Source organism: Tamandua tetradactyla, chromosome 3 (genome assembly GCF_023851605.1).
Source record: "Tamandua tetradactyla isolate mTamTet1 chromosome 3, mTamTet1.pri, whole genome shotgun sequence".
Lineage (NCBI taxonomy): Eukaryota > Metazoa > Chordata > Mammalia > Pilosa > Myrmecophagidae > Tamandua > Tamandua tetradactyla.
The window spans coordinates 105,677,405-105,692,808 of record NC_135329.1 but is presented as its reverse complement, the minus strand read 5'-3'; the positions used below and the strand labels follow the sequence as shown (position 1 = coordinate 105,692,808).

The 15,404-nt window shown below is 34.2% G+C and overlaps 1 protein-coding gene and 1 pseudogene across 2 annotated transcripts in view; one reads left to right on the top strand and one right to left on the bottom strand.

Annotated features, from left to right (window-relative positions):
* DARS1 (aspartyl-tRNA synthetase 1) overlaps positions 1-15,404 on the top strand; it is an 83,245-nt gene that overhangs the window by 1,365 nt on the left and 66,476 nt on the right. For both annotated transcript variants that reach the window (XM_077153678.1, XM_077153675.1), the window contains exons 2-3: positions 972-1,029; positions 9,447-9,539. In XM_077153678.1, coding sequence (XP_077009793.1) covers positions 972-1,029; positions 9,447-9,539 — 151 coding nt within the window. The remainder of the gene's footprint in view (positions 1-971; positions 1,030-9,446; positions 9,540-15,404) is intronic.
* On the bottom strand, positions 4,902-9,050 carry LOC143676778 (large ribosomal subunit protein eL29 pseudogene; annotated as a pseudogene).

The window sequence follows — 15,404 nt, the reverse complement described above, 5'->3', positions numbered from 1 at the left end:
AAAATCTATTTTTGTATATTCCTCATCTGGTTAATTATGTAAGCTAGCAGTGCACTCTTAGAGATAGCATAGGTCGAAATAAAAAGTAGAGATTGTGGCACAGTTCTTTTGCTTTATAGCTAGAAGGATCTTTTCTTTCTTTTTTGGGGGGGGGGGGGGCGTGCATGGTCCCAGAATCAAACCGGTCTCCTGCACGGAAGGCAAGCATTCTACCACTGAACCACCCGTGCACCCAGCTAGAAGGATCTTTAAGAGAACATTTTGTAAGTAATAAATTAAGATAAAAGGTCACTAAACAAGTATGGTTTATTAATAATAGTCTGGACCAAGGTCTTCTATTTCCTGTTCATAACTTTAATATCTGTAACAGGGAATTTGGTATATTGTCAGTATGGAATAGCTTGTAATCTAGTTTGCAGAAGCCAGTTTTTAGCAACAGGAAGCTGATGAATTTTTTGATGATATTTACAAAAGTTGTAGTTAGCTTACATCCCGCATTTCTAAGAATTATGGACAGCTGGTGCTCAAAAAAGGTTACCTAAAACGTTATTCTGTTTGAACATCTCTTCCTGTGATAGGAAGTTAATAAAATTGTGGTACTTCATCCTACTCCATTCACAGAGAAAACTTATATCCCTGCTTTGAAGTAGTTTAATCTTTCTTGAGGAAGTTAGTTAAGTTGTGTTGTACATGTGTGTAAATTTTTCTGAGTGTGCTAGTATGTATGGTATATCCATCAAGGAGTAGTGCTCTTCAAAACAAATTAACAAACCAGAAAATGTGGGCATTTTTTCTATGTAGAGTGCATAAATAAATGCCATGTGACAGATTTCCACATCTAAAACTAATGATCCTCTAATAAAATGATCTGAAAGTTAAAAAAAACCCATTTTTTATGTTGTTAATTGTATTTGCATACTGTGCTTTTAGTGTTCAAGTGGAAAGTCATAATGAAAAAAATTTTTTTATAGGATTATGCTAAAGAAAGATATGGAGTATCTTCAATGATACAATCACAAGAAAAACCAGGTTAGTAGTTATGTCATAATAAAGTTTTTTTTTCTTTTTAATTCCAGGAAAGTGCCTCGTAATAGACTTTAATTTTAGAGCATTTGAAGGTTTACAGAAAAATTACACCAAGTAGAGTTCTCATATACCCTCCATTGTTTTCTCTATTATTAACATTTTTTTAAACAGCTTTATTCACACACCATACAGTCCATCCTAAGTGTACAATTAGTGGCTCCTGGTATAATCACATAGTTATGCATTCACCACTACAGTCAATGTGAGAATATTTTCATTTCTTCCAAAGAAGAAAAACCCCCTACCCCTTATATCCCCATCATTGATATTTAGCTTTCCTATGGTGCCTTTGTTACAATTAATGAAAAAATATTACATTATTGTTAACTATAGATCTTAGTTTACGTTAATTATATTTTTTCCCATATAACATCCTATTGTTAACACCTTGTAACAGTGGCATACATTTGTTTTAGTTCATGAAAGAATTCTCTTATATTTATACAATTAACTACCATTATTGTCCACTCTGAACATAAACCAAGTTATGCACTCCCAGTTTTTATCTTCTAGCTTTCTTTCTGGTGACATACACAATTCTGTCCTTCCTTTTTTTAACCATATTCACACTCTGCTTTGTTCATTGCACTTACTGTATTGTGTTATTCATTTCTGAACCTTTACGGTGAACCTCATTGAACATTCTTTGCTCTTTGATCATCGATTGCCCAGTTTCTATCTCCTGGTAACCTATGCTCTCAAATTTAATTCTCAGAGTTTGCTTATTATATTAAGTTCTTAATAGTGAGTATATACAATATTTGTCTTTTTGTTTCTGCCTTATTACATTGAAAATAAGGTCCTCAATATTCATTCATCATATTGTATGCCTCACAACTTCATTCCTTTCTGCCTCCACGCAGTTTTCCATTGTATGTACTTTGTAAAGTTAAAGTAGGTTTGATTGTAAAGGCTTAACTACGAAAAACTATGAAAAACTTAAGTCATGCTAATAACCTGAGTAGAGGCTGTAACTCTGAGTATTACCAACACTTCTTTTAAACATTGTCAGTTTAGGGTCCCTAGTCTAGAAAAAGCAGAAAATAGGTTAATGAGTATTGTAAATTAATGGTCTATTTTAGATGGTAAACTATAAAAAGATTATTCTTAAATAATTAGGTAAGCAAAATATTTAACTCTGGTCTAAGTGGTTAGTAATAACGGCTGACATCACATGCATACTTTTTGCATGCCTTAATGAAGATATATCCTTTTTGACTTTACTTCTCTGATCGTTTCAGCTGTTTAATTAAACTCCAGCACTGCTGGACTCTCTTCCAAACATTCGCTTTCTCGAAGAATCATCAAGTCTCTGAAAACTAGATGGAAAACCTATGTTGAGAGATAATTGGTAATTTGCCTCACATGGCCAGGATCAGACTGACCTGGCATTAGTCCTGCAGCAACTGACCTCAGATCTCATGATCTTTCTGTCATCTCTGGCTCCTTTGGCATTGACTGTAATTTGGGTTTTAAAGTTCCCTCACTTTATTAGTTCTTAAGTCTAAGTGTCTGAGAATGAAACTGATTTGTTCTTAGATACCAGTCTATCTCTTCTTATTACAGCTCTAGTTTGTTAATACATTTTTCCAACTTTATAATAAAATCATCTTGTTGCATGTTTTTTTTCCCAGACCTACATGTTTTCTATTGTAAACATTGCCTTTTATTTCTATTCTACATACGTAACTTCAACAGATTTATCTTACTCAACTATTTAACAATCTTTTTTCTTTTGGTAGGCATGCCAAATTTTGTCTTTCAGTCTTTGGTATGATGGACCTTTATGTTCTGGCCATTGAAAATACTTGGTGCTTCTGATTTACAAGCGTGCCTGTGAATTTTATGCTTTGGAAATAATACACTACCAGGTTATTTTATTTTCATTTCGAATTTTATTACTACCTGGTTACAAAATAACTTTTCCTTCCCAACATTGAAACCAAAGTAATTTGCTAAAAATAAACCATTCCCCAAAGATGAAGATAGTGAAATTGAAATAATGGAGTATAAAGAGAGCTAGGAACTTTGTGGTAAGGGGATGACATTGCTCTGCCAGGGCAAGCAGGAGGTGTCATTAGCAACTTTGTTTTTGCACGTAGGGCTCTTTTAACTGAACTTTCCTGAGTTCTAACACAGACTTACTGGAGTTGGAATTTCTTATATAGGCCAGATAAGCTGTTGACATAATTGCTGGCAAATTTGGCAGGATTACTGTGTTCTTCCACTTAAGTTCCCTCCATCCTAAGGAAAGATACCTATATATTTAATCCGATTACAATAATATAACAAAATTCTGCCTTTGGTTTTTATGTCTGTTAAAATCCAAACATTTTGTTTCTTTTATAGTTTCTTTTCCCATTGGGTTCCATCTCTCTCCATATTGCTTCCCTCTAATGCCAATGACTTGAAAGTGTGGAGTAGTTAGTAGGATTTCAAACTAGAACTCTACTACAAATAATCATTGTTTCAGCTCCTCATTGGTGGAGTAAGGCATATCCCTTCAACTGTGTTGGGATGTGTTAAATAAAGGTTGAGAGACTTGTACTAATTTGTTAGAATGCTCAAAGAAGGAAGGGCTGTTACCTTTTTTCTTTTCTTAACTTAAAATTACCCATATTATCACATTATTTATAATTCTACTCTTTCAGATTTATGCTATCCTGGTTTGATCTTGAGTTTTGATTGCCTTGTTAGTTTATTTTCCAACCTTGACATTTTTTTTATACTGAAGTTTACGCGTCAGACTTGGAAATTGGTTTAACTCCTAAGAAGGTCTGTTGGCAGTGTTTTGCAGAATATCTCTTATAATGCCCAGTGGCTTTAACATTTGTCATTCATTCTCACAGCTTTTAGTAGTGAAAACCATGGGATTCCCCTGTAAATCATATTCCCCCCTGAGCTGTGTCTTGGTATCAAGAGACAAATTACAAATACATTTAGATACAGTAGGTAAAATGTATTTATAATTTGATTTCATTATAATACTTCCCTTCCCCCCCCCAAAAAGGATGTTTTTTGTGTTTAGTTATGTTTCATTGTATATTGATAGTTAGGCAGCATAACTTGAGAATGAGGACCCTTTATTATTCTCAATATTGTGATGTCTTTTTACTGTATTTTTAATTAATATTTAAATTTTTCTCTTCTTTTTTTTTTGGTGGTACATGGTCCAGGAATCAAACCTGGGTCTCCTGCACGGCAAACAAGAATTATACCGCTGAACTACCCTTGCGCCACCCACCACTAACCACATTTTTATATATTAAGAAAAATAACAATGATTTCCTTGCCTTTTATTACTGTCTTTATATAATTGTTGTTTTGTTACAGTTTTCCTGTTTTGAGGACTCCAGATTGATTGTAGTGGTTTGTTACAAGTATTGGGGCAAAAAGTTTGGGTTTACTTACAGCCAAAATGGGAATTTATTGGCTTATTTAAGTAGGAGGCAAATTGTGAGATGGCATCAAGCATGTTGGAACTCAGTAATAATCTTCAGGGCTCTCTGTCTTTACCTCTTGGCTCTGTTTCCTAGGGTATTGTTCTCATTCTCCCTGCAAACTCATGGGAGAGATTCGGGCTGCAACTCTGGACCTGTATCACTCAGTTTAGCATCTCTGGAGGAGACAGCCTTTTTTATTTCTAGTGAAGGACTTTTTTTTTAGACTGACAACTCCTGTATCATGTTTATTTGTACAAATAGCACAGGAGGACCCAGCCCCATGCACATGGCAGCCCAAGGGTCACAGCAGTCCCCTTCCATCTCATACTGACAGATCTCTTTGTCAATTCTAAATTATAAAATCTTTTCACTCTACTCAGGAGCCTTTGTGGAGGTCTGGGCACCTTTGGGAACCTTACCAAGAATAGTAACCTGAGCTGGAGCCTGAGCCTTGGCTTGACTCTTGGCCTTGGACTTTGGTTGGTAGAATCTGTGACCCTTGTCGATGCACACACAGGCACGCTTTCCAAACTTGGGGTGTGCAATGTAGGCAACTTAATTGAGCTTGCAGCTACCACTCTGGGATCTTGGACTTGACCTCCTTGGGCTTTACAAGGGCCTTGATGGCCTTTGCACGTGTGCTTGTGGCCTTGGCATTGTTGGCCTACATCTTCTTTAGACCCTTCTTGTTATGCTTCTCAGCAAAGCATACATTTCTCAAGAACTTGGGGTCCACCGCGTTAAGAGATTCATATCTTTGTGTTCTAATGGGCAGTGCTGAGCTAGGAATTTAGTATTAACAGAGAAGAAAGCACTTTTTGGCTTCTTGATGCCATTTCTGTGCCATTTCCCGGACTGGTTGTGTGTGGTGTGGTTCTTAGACTTGGGCACTTCTGCACCCTCACCCACAGCTCCAGGAGTGCCTCTCTAGTGAAGAGCTTTTTTTTTTTTTTTTTTTTTTTTTCCTATGTGATTTTTTTTTTTTATTAATTAAAAAAAGAATTAACAAAACAATTAGAAATCATTCCAATCTACATGTACAATCAGTAATTCTTAATAACATCACATAGTTGCATATTCATCATTTCTTAGTACATTTGCATCGATTTAGAAAAAGAAATAAAAAGACAACAGAATAAGAATTAAAACAATAATAGAAAGAAAAAAAACAAAAAAAACAAAAGCAAAAAACCTATACCTCACATGCAGCTTCATTCAGTGTTTTAACATAATTGCATTACAATTGGGTAGTATTGTGCTGTCCATTTCTGAGTTTTTATATCCAGTCCCGTTGTACAGTCTGTATCCCTTCATCTCCAATTATCCCTTCTCTTTTTTTTTTTTTTAATTAACGGAAAAAAAGAAATTAACCCAACATTTAGAGATCATACCATTCTACACATGCAATCATTAATTCTTAACATCATCACATAGATGCATGATCATCATTTCTTAGTACATTTGCATTGGTTTAGAAGAACTAGCAACATAACCGAAAAAGATATAGAATGTTAATATAGAGAAAAAAATAAAAGTAATAATAGTAAAATCAAAACAAAACAACACAAAACAAAACAAAAACCTATAGCTCAGATGCAGCTTCATTCAGTGTTTTAACATGATTACTTTACAATTAGGTATTATTGTGCTGTCCATTTTTGAGTTTTTGTATCTAGTCCTGTTGCACAGTCTGTATCCCTTCAGCTTCAATTACCCATTGTCTTATCCTGTTTCTAACTCCTGCTGAACTCTGTTACCAATGACATATTTCAAGTTTATTCTCGAATGTCCGTTCACATTAGTGGGACCATACAGTATTTGTCCTTTAGTTTTTGACTGGATTCACTCAGCATAATATTCTCTAGGTCCATCCATGTTATTACATGGTTCATAAGTTTATCTTGTCTTAAAGCTGCATAATATTCCATCGTATGTATATACCACAGTTTGTTTAGCCACTCTTCTGTTGATGGAGATTTTGGCTGTTTCCATCTCTTTGCAATTGTAAATAATGCTGCTATAAACATTGGTGTGCAAATGTCCGTTTGTGTCTTTGCCCTTAAGTCCTTTGAGTAGATACCTAGCAATGGTATTGCTGGGTCGTATGGCAGTTCTATATTCAGCTTTTTGAGGAACCGCCAAACTGCCTTCCACAGTGGTTGCACCCTTTGACATTCCCACCAACAGTGGATAAGTGTGCCTCTTTCTCCGCATCCTCTCCAGCACTTGTCATTTTCTGTTTTGTTGATAATGGCCATTCTGGTGGGTGTGAGATGATATCTCATTGTGGTTTTGATTTGCATTTCTCTAATGGCCAGGGACATTGAGCATCTCTTCATGTGCCTCTTGGCCATCCGTATTTCCTCTTCTGAGAGGTGTCTGTTCAAGTCTTTTTCCCATTTTGTAATTGGGTTGGCTGTCTTTTTGTTGTTGAGATGAACAATCTCTTTATAAATTCTGGATACTAGACCTTTATCTGATATATCATTTCCAAATATTGTCTCCCATTGTGAAGGCTGTCTTTCTACTTTCTTGATGAAGTTCTTTGATGCACAAAAGTGTTTAATTTTGAGGAGTTCCCATTTATTTATTTCCTTCTTTAGTGCTCTTGCTTTAGGTTTAAGGTCCATAAAACCGCCTCCAGTTGTAAGATCCATAAGATATCTCCCAACATTTTCCTCTAACTGTTTTATGGTCTTAGACCTAATGTTTAGATCTTTGATCCATTTTGAGTTAACTTTTGTATAGGGTGTGAGAGATGGGTCTTCTTTCATTCTTTTGCATATGGATATCCAGTTCTCTAGGCACCATTTATTGAAGAGACTGCTCTGTCCCAGGTGAGTTGGCTTGACTGCCTTATCAAAGATCAAATGTCCATAGATGAGAGGGTCTATATCTGAGCACTCTATTCGATTCCATTGGTCGATATATCTATCTTTATGCCAATACCATGCTGTTTTGACCACTGTGGCTTCATAATATGCCTTAAAGTCAGGCAGCGCGAGACCTCCAGCTTCGTTTTTTTTCCTCAAGATGTTTTTAGCAATTCGGGGCACCCTGCCCTTCCAGATAAATTTGCTTATTGGTTTTTCTATTTCTGAAAAATAAGTTGTTGGGATTTTGATTGGTATTGCATTGAATCTGTAAATCAATTTAGGTAGGATTGACATCTTAACTATATTTAGTCTTCCAATCCATGAACACGGTATGCCCTTCCATCTATTTAGGTCTTCTGTGATTTCTTTTAGCAGTTTTTTGTAGTTTTCTTTATATAGGTTTTTTGTCTCTTTAGTTAAATTTATTCCTAGGTATTTTATTCTTTTAGTTGCAATTGTAAATGGGATTCGTTTCTTGATTTCCCCCTCAGCTTGTTCATTACTAGTGTATAGAAATGCTACAGATTTTTGAATGTTGATCTTGTAACCTGCTACTTTGCTGTACTCATTTATTAGCTCTAGTAGTTTTGTTGTGGATTTTTCCGGGTTTTCGACGTATAGTATCATATCGTCTGCAAACAGTGATAGTTTTACTTCTTCCTTTCCAATTTTGATGCCTTGTATTTCTTTTTCTTGTCTAATTGCTCTGGCTAGAACCTCCAACACAATGTTGAATAATAGTGGTGATAGTGGACATCCTTGTCTTGTTCCTGATCTTAGGGGGAAAGTTTTCAATTTTTCCCCATTGAGGATGATATTAGCTGTGGGTTTTTCATATATTCCCTCTATCATTTTAAGGAAGTTCCCTTGTATTCCTATCTTTTGAAGTGTTTTCAACAGGAAAGGATGTTGGATCTTGTCGAATGCCTTCTCTGCATCAATTGAGATGATCATGTGATTTTTCTGCTTTGATTTGTTGATATGGTGTATTACATTAATTGATTTTCTTATGTTGAACCATCCTTGCATACCTGGGATGAATCCTACTTGGTCATGATGTATAATTCTTTTAATGTGCTGTTGGATACGATTTGCTAGAATTTTATTGAGGATTTTTGCATCTGTATTCATTAGAGAGATTGGTCTGTAGTTTTCTTTTTTTGTAATATCTTTGCCTGGTTTTGGTATGAGGGTGATGTTGGCTTCATAGAATGAATTAGGTAGTTTTCCCTCCACTTCGATTTTTTTGAAGAGTTTGAAGAGAATTGGTACTAATTCTTTCTGGAACGTTTGGTAGAATTCACATGTGAAGCCATCTGGTCCTGGACTTTTCTTTTTAGGAAGCTTTTGAATGACTAATTCAATTTCTTTACTTGTGATTGGTTTGTTGAGGTCATCTATGTCTTCTTGAGTCAAAGTTGGTTGTTCATGTCTTTCCAGGAACCCGTCCATTTCCTCTAAATTGTTGTATTTATTAGCGTAATCTAGTGAAGAGCTTTTATTAGCTCAGTTTGAGTAACCCATCCTTCCTGGATCAGTCACTGTGTCCTAGGAAGTAGGGTACTATAATTTCCAGGCCTTGCAGACAGACATCCCTCCCCTGTAGCTGGCTGATTACAGATTGTGGGCATGCAGGCAATACCATGTCCACTTTAGGCTTAGGCAGGTAAAGACAGGCAGTGTTTGACCTTATAAGTTATTGAAGTGTTTTCAGCAGTATAGCGGCGACTGAATTAGAAGGGGACCAAGGAATGGCCAGTCAGGAGGCTATTGGTGTAGCTTAGGCAGCACATGTTAGTAACTTGGTTGGGGGTGGTGGCAGTGTAGATATTAGAGAATTGAATAGATTTTTTTTAGTTATTTTTAGAAATTATAGGTGACAAAACTTGAGGCAAATTGCAGATGAAATTCTCTGGAGAAGAAGGTGTTGTTAAAGGTTGAAGATTATTTAAGGATACGAAATACTTTACTGTCAAACTGAAATCATTATGATCTCTTTGTCAATTCTAAATTACAAAATTTTTTCACTTATTTGCTGCAGATCGATTTTTGGTTCGGGTTAGAGACTTGACAGTACAAAAAGCTGATGAAGTTGTTTGGGTGCGTGCAAGGGTTCATACAAGCAGAGCTAAAGGTAAGATTTGTTTAGTGATTGGTCTTTTGGTAAGGACTTTCAGTGAATTTTTTGGTCTTGCACGTTCTTAATAAACCAAAATAAACATTAAAACAAAAAACATATTGCTTTCTTTCATATTAATTCTTTAAATTAATTTCCATCTAATTTCTTATTTAGATGGGCGAGAGGTAAAAGAGAAATAAGGGTAAGACTGGGCTGTCCAGTACGGTCACATATAGCTATTTAAATTTTAATCAGTTAAAGTGAAATTTAAAATTCACAAGTTGCTCTAGCTGTGTTTCAAATGCTCAGTGACACTTGTGGCTAGTAGTTCCCATATTGGACATCACAATAAAATAAACCTTTCCATCGTTGCTGAAAGTTCTAATGGGCATTGCTGAGCTAAGAATTTAATATTAACCGAGAAGAAAGCACTTTTTGTAGTTTATAACTTAATATTTTTCATATATTTTTTTTCCACATTTGATCATCCCCACAAAATTTTGAAGTAGGCAGAAATGAGGAGAATGAAGTACAGAAAGACAGAGTGTCTTGCCCAAGATCACAGTAATCCACTGAATTTCTTAACAGAACCCAGAATTTTTTTATGTCACCTTCTGTCTTCTGAGCAGAATTAATTGCTTCTGTGGTATCTAATATATTCCATGTTTCAATATTTCTTATATTTTGTTTTTGTTGTTTATTATTTTATCTTTTCACATATTTTTAAACTTTTTTATTATTACAGAATTAATATAGGCCAATTTTAAAATTCCAGCAATTTATACATGTATCTCACTCTCTCATGGTTACTACTATTGAGTTTATCTATTCTTCATGTTATCCTCCACCCAAAAAAAGATGAATACTGATAGACTGAGATGAATACTTATGAATTTTTAAATATTTAAATAATGTCAATTTGCCTCCCAGAAAGGTTGATCCACTTATTCTACCAACAGGTAGTCACACGTTATACTGTAATCTTTCATTTACTGTTTTTCTTACATTAGGCTGGGGGCCTTTGTTTCTTTCCAAACTGGGCACCTTGATTCCTAAATATAGTTATTTATCGAAATATAGAATGCATTGTACATTCTGCTACTGAACCAAGAATGCCTCCCTTCACACCCACTGCTTTGCTGCATCCCCTTGATATCTCTTTCTGATCAGCATTTAAAAAATTAGGTAACTATTTCCCAGTGGTTATGAATAGGGACTTTGGAGTGAATCCCGAGTCTTTGCTTTTAATCTGTTATACCTGACCCTTTGCAGGCCTCAATGTCTTTCATGAAATGAGTATATAATACCTAGCTCGGGATGTTATGAAATAATTTTTGTAAAGCCTTGTGCTTCATACAGATAAGCCCTCAGTAATGGAGTGGTACTAATGAATATGACTGTTACTTACTTGCCTTTTATTGTGGTTTCTTGTGTAAATATCTCTTCCTGTTGTAGGCTTCTTCCTGTAGGAAGGCATTAACTACTTATTTTATTTCTTTTTATGGTGCAAGCTCCTGTAAGAATATTAGTGAATAATGGATGAATAATTAGGTACTAATACATGTTTTATTCATATATAAAAGAACACCGTCTTCTGGGTCGTGTACGTACTATCCAGTGGCTCACTCTCTGAATGAAAAGATCAAGCATGTATTTAAAAAATTGGAAGGTGATGGTAGCACAATATTGTGAATATAATTAACACGACTAAATTGTATATATGTTACCAGAATAAAATTTTTTTTAAACTATGAAACTGTACAACACAGAATGAATGCTATGTGAACTATGGACTGTAGTAATGGTGTAATTATAATACGATTTCATCAGTTGTAACAAGAGTACCCCACTCATGCAAAATGTTAATGATAGAGAAATGTAGAAACTATATTTTCCGCATGTTTTTTCTATAATTAAAATTTTTTTAAAAGCTGGGCAATGGGAATATGGTACTGAACATATCACAGTTCCTTGTTCAGGGAGGGTTAATCAGAAGTACAGGAGTTGGAGGGTAGGTGAAGGTCCAGAGGCAGAATGCTTGGTAAACTGCCAAAATCTCCTCACTGCAAGTAGTTCAGTTGGCATGTGCCTGCAAGTGGGGAAGTGATAAGGAATGAGGGTAGAAAGACCAATGGAGAACAGATCAAGAAGGACAATGGAAGCTCAGCTAAAACTCTTCCAAGACTTACCGAATTAGATAGTTTCCTCATTCTTGCATTCGAGACTGTATAACTGGCCCAGAATGCCCTCCTAATCTTTGCTCTTAGTTACTGACTGTCCTTTTATACTGACATTGCCATTCTGTGATGTGGCTTACTACTCTTCCCTCTTTCTTGCTCATGGGCCACTCCAGCTTTGGCTCTCAGCAAACCAATAGTAACAAGACGCGCACACACACACACCAAAGTCAGCCCTCACGTTAAGAAAATTCAACATGAGTGGTAAATAAGTATGTAATAGATAGAGGAAAGACACACAATAAATTATTCTTCATAAAATAAAAAAAATTGGAAGATTATAAAGCAGTATATAAGTAAAAACATATAATCTGCTAGTCTTTTTCCCCCATTCTTTTGACACATTATTTGAGTCTTTTAATTGTATCTACTTACAAATCTGTCTTTAGCAATTGCAAGGACTTTATAAGGATGATACAGGTTGATAGGGAGAAAAGCACTTATCTATGAATGTCAGTGTTATGAACAGATTAGAAGATTTACAGCTTTCTAAAAGAATTTTTAATATTTTGGAATTCCATAGCAGTTTTTATTTGTATGTTGTATCTGTTATCTCTTGAGTAAAAAAAAATTTTTGATTTAAATCTGTGGGTCGTTTGAGTTTTGGAAGGGTTGAATGGAAATATATTTTATAATTGAAAACTAATAAACATGCAATATTTAAAAATTCAAATGGTACATAAACTTAAGAATAAAGCTGGTGTCATTCGCTTGTTGCTCTAGTCCTAAACGGAGAAAATACTGTTAAAATTTTGAAATATATATTTAGAAATTGTTTTAAACTAAACTTTCACACTTTTTTCTTTCACAAAAAATAAGTACCCTGTTCTTGTGTTATTAGTTTAAAATACTTTTCATTTGCAAAATGGAAACAGTTCTTTTAAATTTTAAGGGTAATATCAGTTTGTTGTGAAATAGTTAAGTGTAGAATTAAATCAGGTATAAAGTAGAAAGTCACCTATAATCCTTTTAAGATTTATATTTATGTAGAATTGTATGTGTTGTGTGTATTTGAACCAAAAGTTGTGTAATCCTGTGCACTATTTTTAACCTGTATTTTTTTTTTTTTTTTACTTAATAATATATCCTGGATAATTTACTGTTGATGCTTATAGTTCTGCTGCATTGTTTTTTGTTTTGTTTTTTTCTTTGTTAGAGTAACTGTGGGTTGTAGATTTACAGAACAACCATGCATAAAATACAGGATTCCCATATACCACCCTTTTATTAATACCTCACATTGGTGTGAAGCATTTGTTAACAATTGGTGATAGCATGTTTTTATGATTGTACAGTTAACTGTAGTCCATAGTTTAACTTAGAGTTCACTGTTTGTATACCTCATTGTTTTTTAAGGATTTAATAATATTTCATGGTATGATCAAACCACTTTCTTTTCCTAATTTGTAAGATACAGATTTACCCATTGTTTTAATTTGAATTTCACTCATTATTGATCAGGTTAGTTTTCATAATATGTTAGCAATTTTTTTAAAAATTTCTTTTGTCTTATTGTGTGAGTCATATTTTTATTATCTCAGCACAGATATTTTTGGCTAAGTCTGTTTGTATTTATGCTTTTAAGGGGTGATGGCGGTGGGTAGTCTTAGTATTGCCTGCCCTAGGACTTCATATAAGTGAATCATACAGTATATTATCTTCTGTATCAGTATCTTCTGTGTGAGTGTATCAGTAGTTTCTTCATTTTAATTGCTAAGTAATGCTCCATTGTATAGCTCTACTACAATTTGTGTACACAACACATGTAATAGACATTCTAGTGATTTCCAGTTTTTTTGGCTGGTATAAATAAAGCTGCTATTAACATTCATGTAAAAGCCTTTGTGTGGACATATGCTTTTATATATTTTTCTTGGGTGGAACTGCTGGACCTAGATTAGGTATATATTTACTTTATAAGAAACTGCCATATTAGGAAACTGCCAGACTTCCAAAGTGATTTATTTTTATTTTGAAATGCTGTCTCCCCCTAAAGTGAACCAGGGCTCTTTGGAGAAATAGCAGATTAAGATTTTGGGAAAGAATTGTGCAAGATGATCAGAGAAACTGTTAAAGACTACAAGAGTAGATCTGAGGGACAGACTTGAAGTTACTACTGTAGACCAAAAATGGGACATTTTGAGTATCAGTAATGATAATAACTACAGTAAATAAAAGCATGTTATGTATGTTTTAAATCCATGAATTTATAATAATGCTGAAACAAACAAAACCTACTTAGTCACCAGTGGAACAGACTTAATTATTTTGAAAGCTGGTAAATAAAGTAAATCATCATTTCTATATGAATTGAATATCTCTGGCTAACCAAATGGTAGATGAGAAGTATTCCAACTGATAAAATGAAGAAAAAACATTACCATTTGTGCCCCTAAGCACTGATCATCAGTGATTATTAACATCACAACAAGAGAGACAACCAGAAACATTTTTTATATTTATAGAAGAATACACCAGCCCCTGGGAAATAGTCTTGACCCAAAAATTGTACCTAAATCTCATCTCATAGATGCAATTATCAATTTACAGGGAAAAAGTAGAACAAGGCAACATGTTAAATGATAACGGGGATGCAAAAAAAACTAGGCAGCTACACTGTACAAATGACCTGATGTCTTAAACAAATAAAAATGGAAAGGGGAGAAGGGAGCCTGTGGGCTAATCAAATCTTTAGACACCTCTTAACCAATCACTTACTTGGATCCTAATTTAAATAGTAAAATAAAAATTGGGACATATGACTACTGAAAATTTGAACATTATTTGACAGTAAAGAATTATTAACTTTTTTAGTTGAGATAGCAGGATAGTGGTTACATTTAAAAAGAGAGACCTTATCTTTTAGAGATCCATACTGAATTATGTACACCTGAAATGATATGGTGGCTGGGTTTTGCTTCAGAATAGTATAGGAAATGAGAATTAAATGGATTGGGGTAAAGCTGAAGTATTGTCATGAATTGATAATACTTAAAGTATGTGAGGGTTCTAGATGAATAGTAGTATATTTCCAAATAATAATTATTTGGTCCTTTTCTTTCAACTTTGTTTTGTTTGTAAAATTGTTGTCCCTTCATCCCTTGAAGAGATTCGCACAATCAAGAATTTTTAACAAACGAGATTTAAATAGTTGATCTTTTATGATTTAAGAGATCTTTATAAAATGTTGTTAGAATACAATTCCATGCCTTAAAAAGTAGGTAAACTAAAGCTCCTAAAAAAAAAGCTTTCTTCTAGTCCACATTTTCTTTTTGTCAGGATTAGATGTTGAATTTCATCAGACCTTATCCAACATGTTTTTCCTCAAAATATAATCATGTTGAGTGATGTATATAGAGATGCTCGTTATATTATCCCTTCTGCTTTTGTATTTGTTTGAAATTTTCCATATAATAAAAAATGTTTAAATATATATAATTGCAATGACTTATGTTAATGGATTTTATAGTATTGAGTTATTCTTGGAATAAACTAGCAAAACTGGTATTCTTTTATTATAGTGTTGGGTTAAGTCTTGATAATATAGATATTTAATTTTGCATCTGTAATCTGGTTTTCATAATTTTTAATTGGAAAATCCTATGTTGTTTTTAAGTTATTAGCTGAGTAATACATTGATACA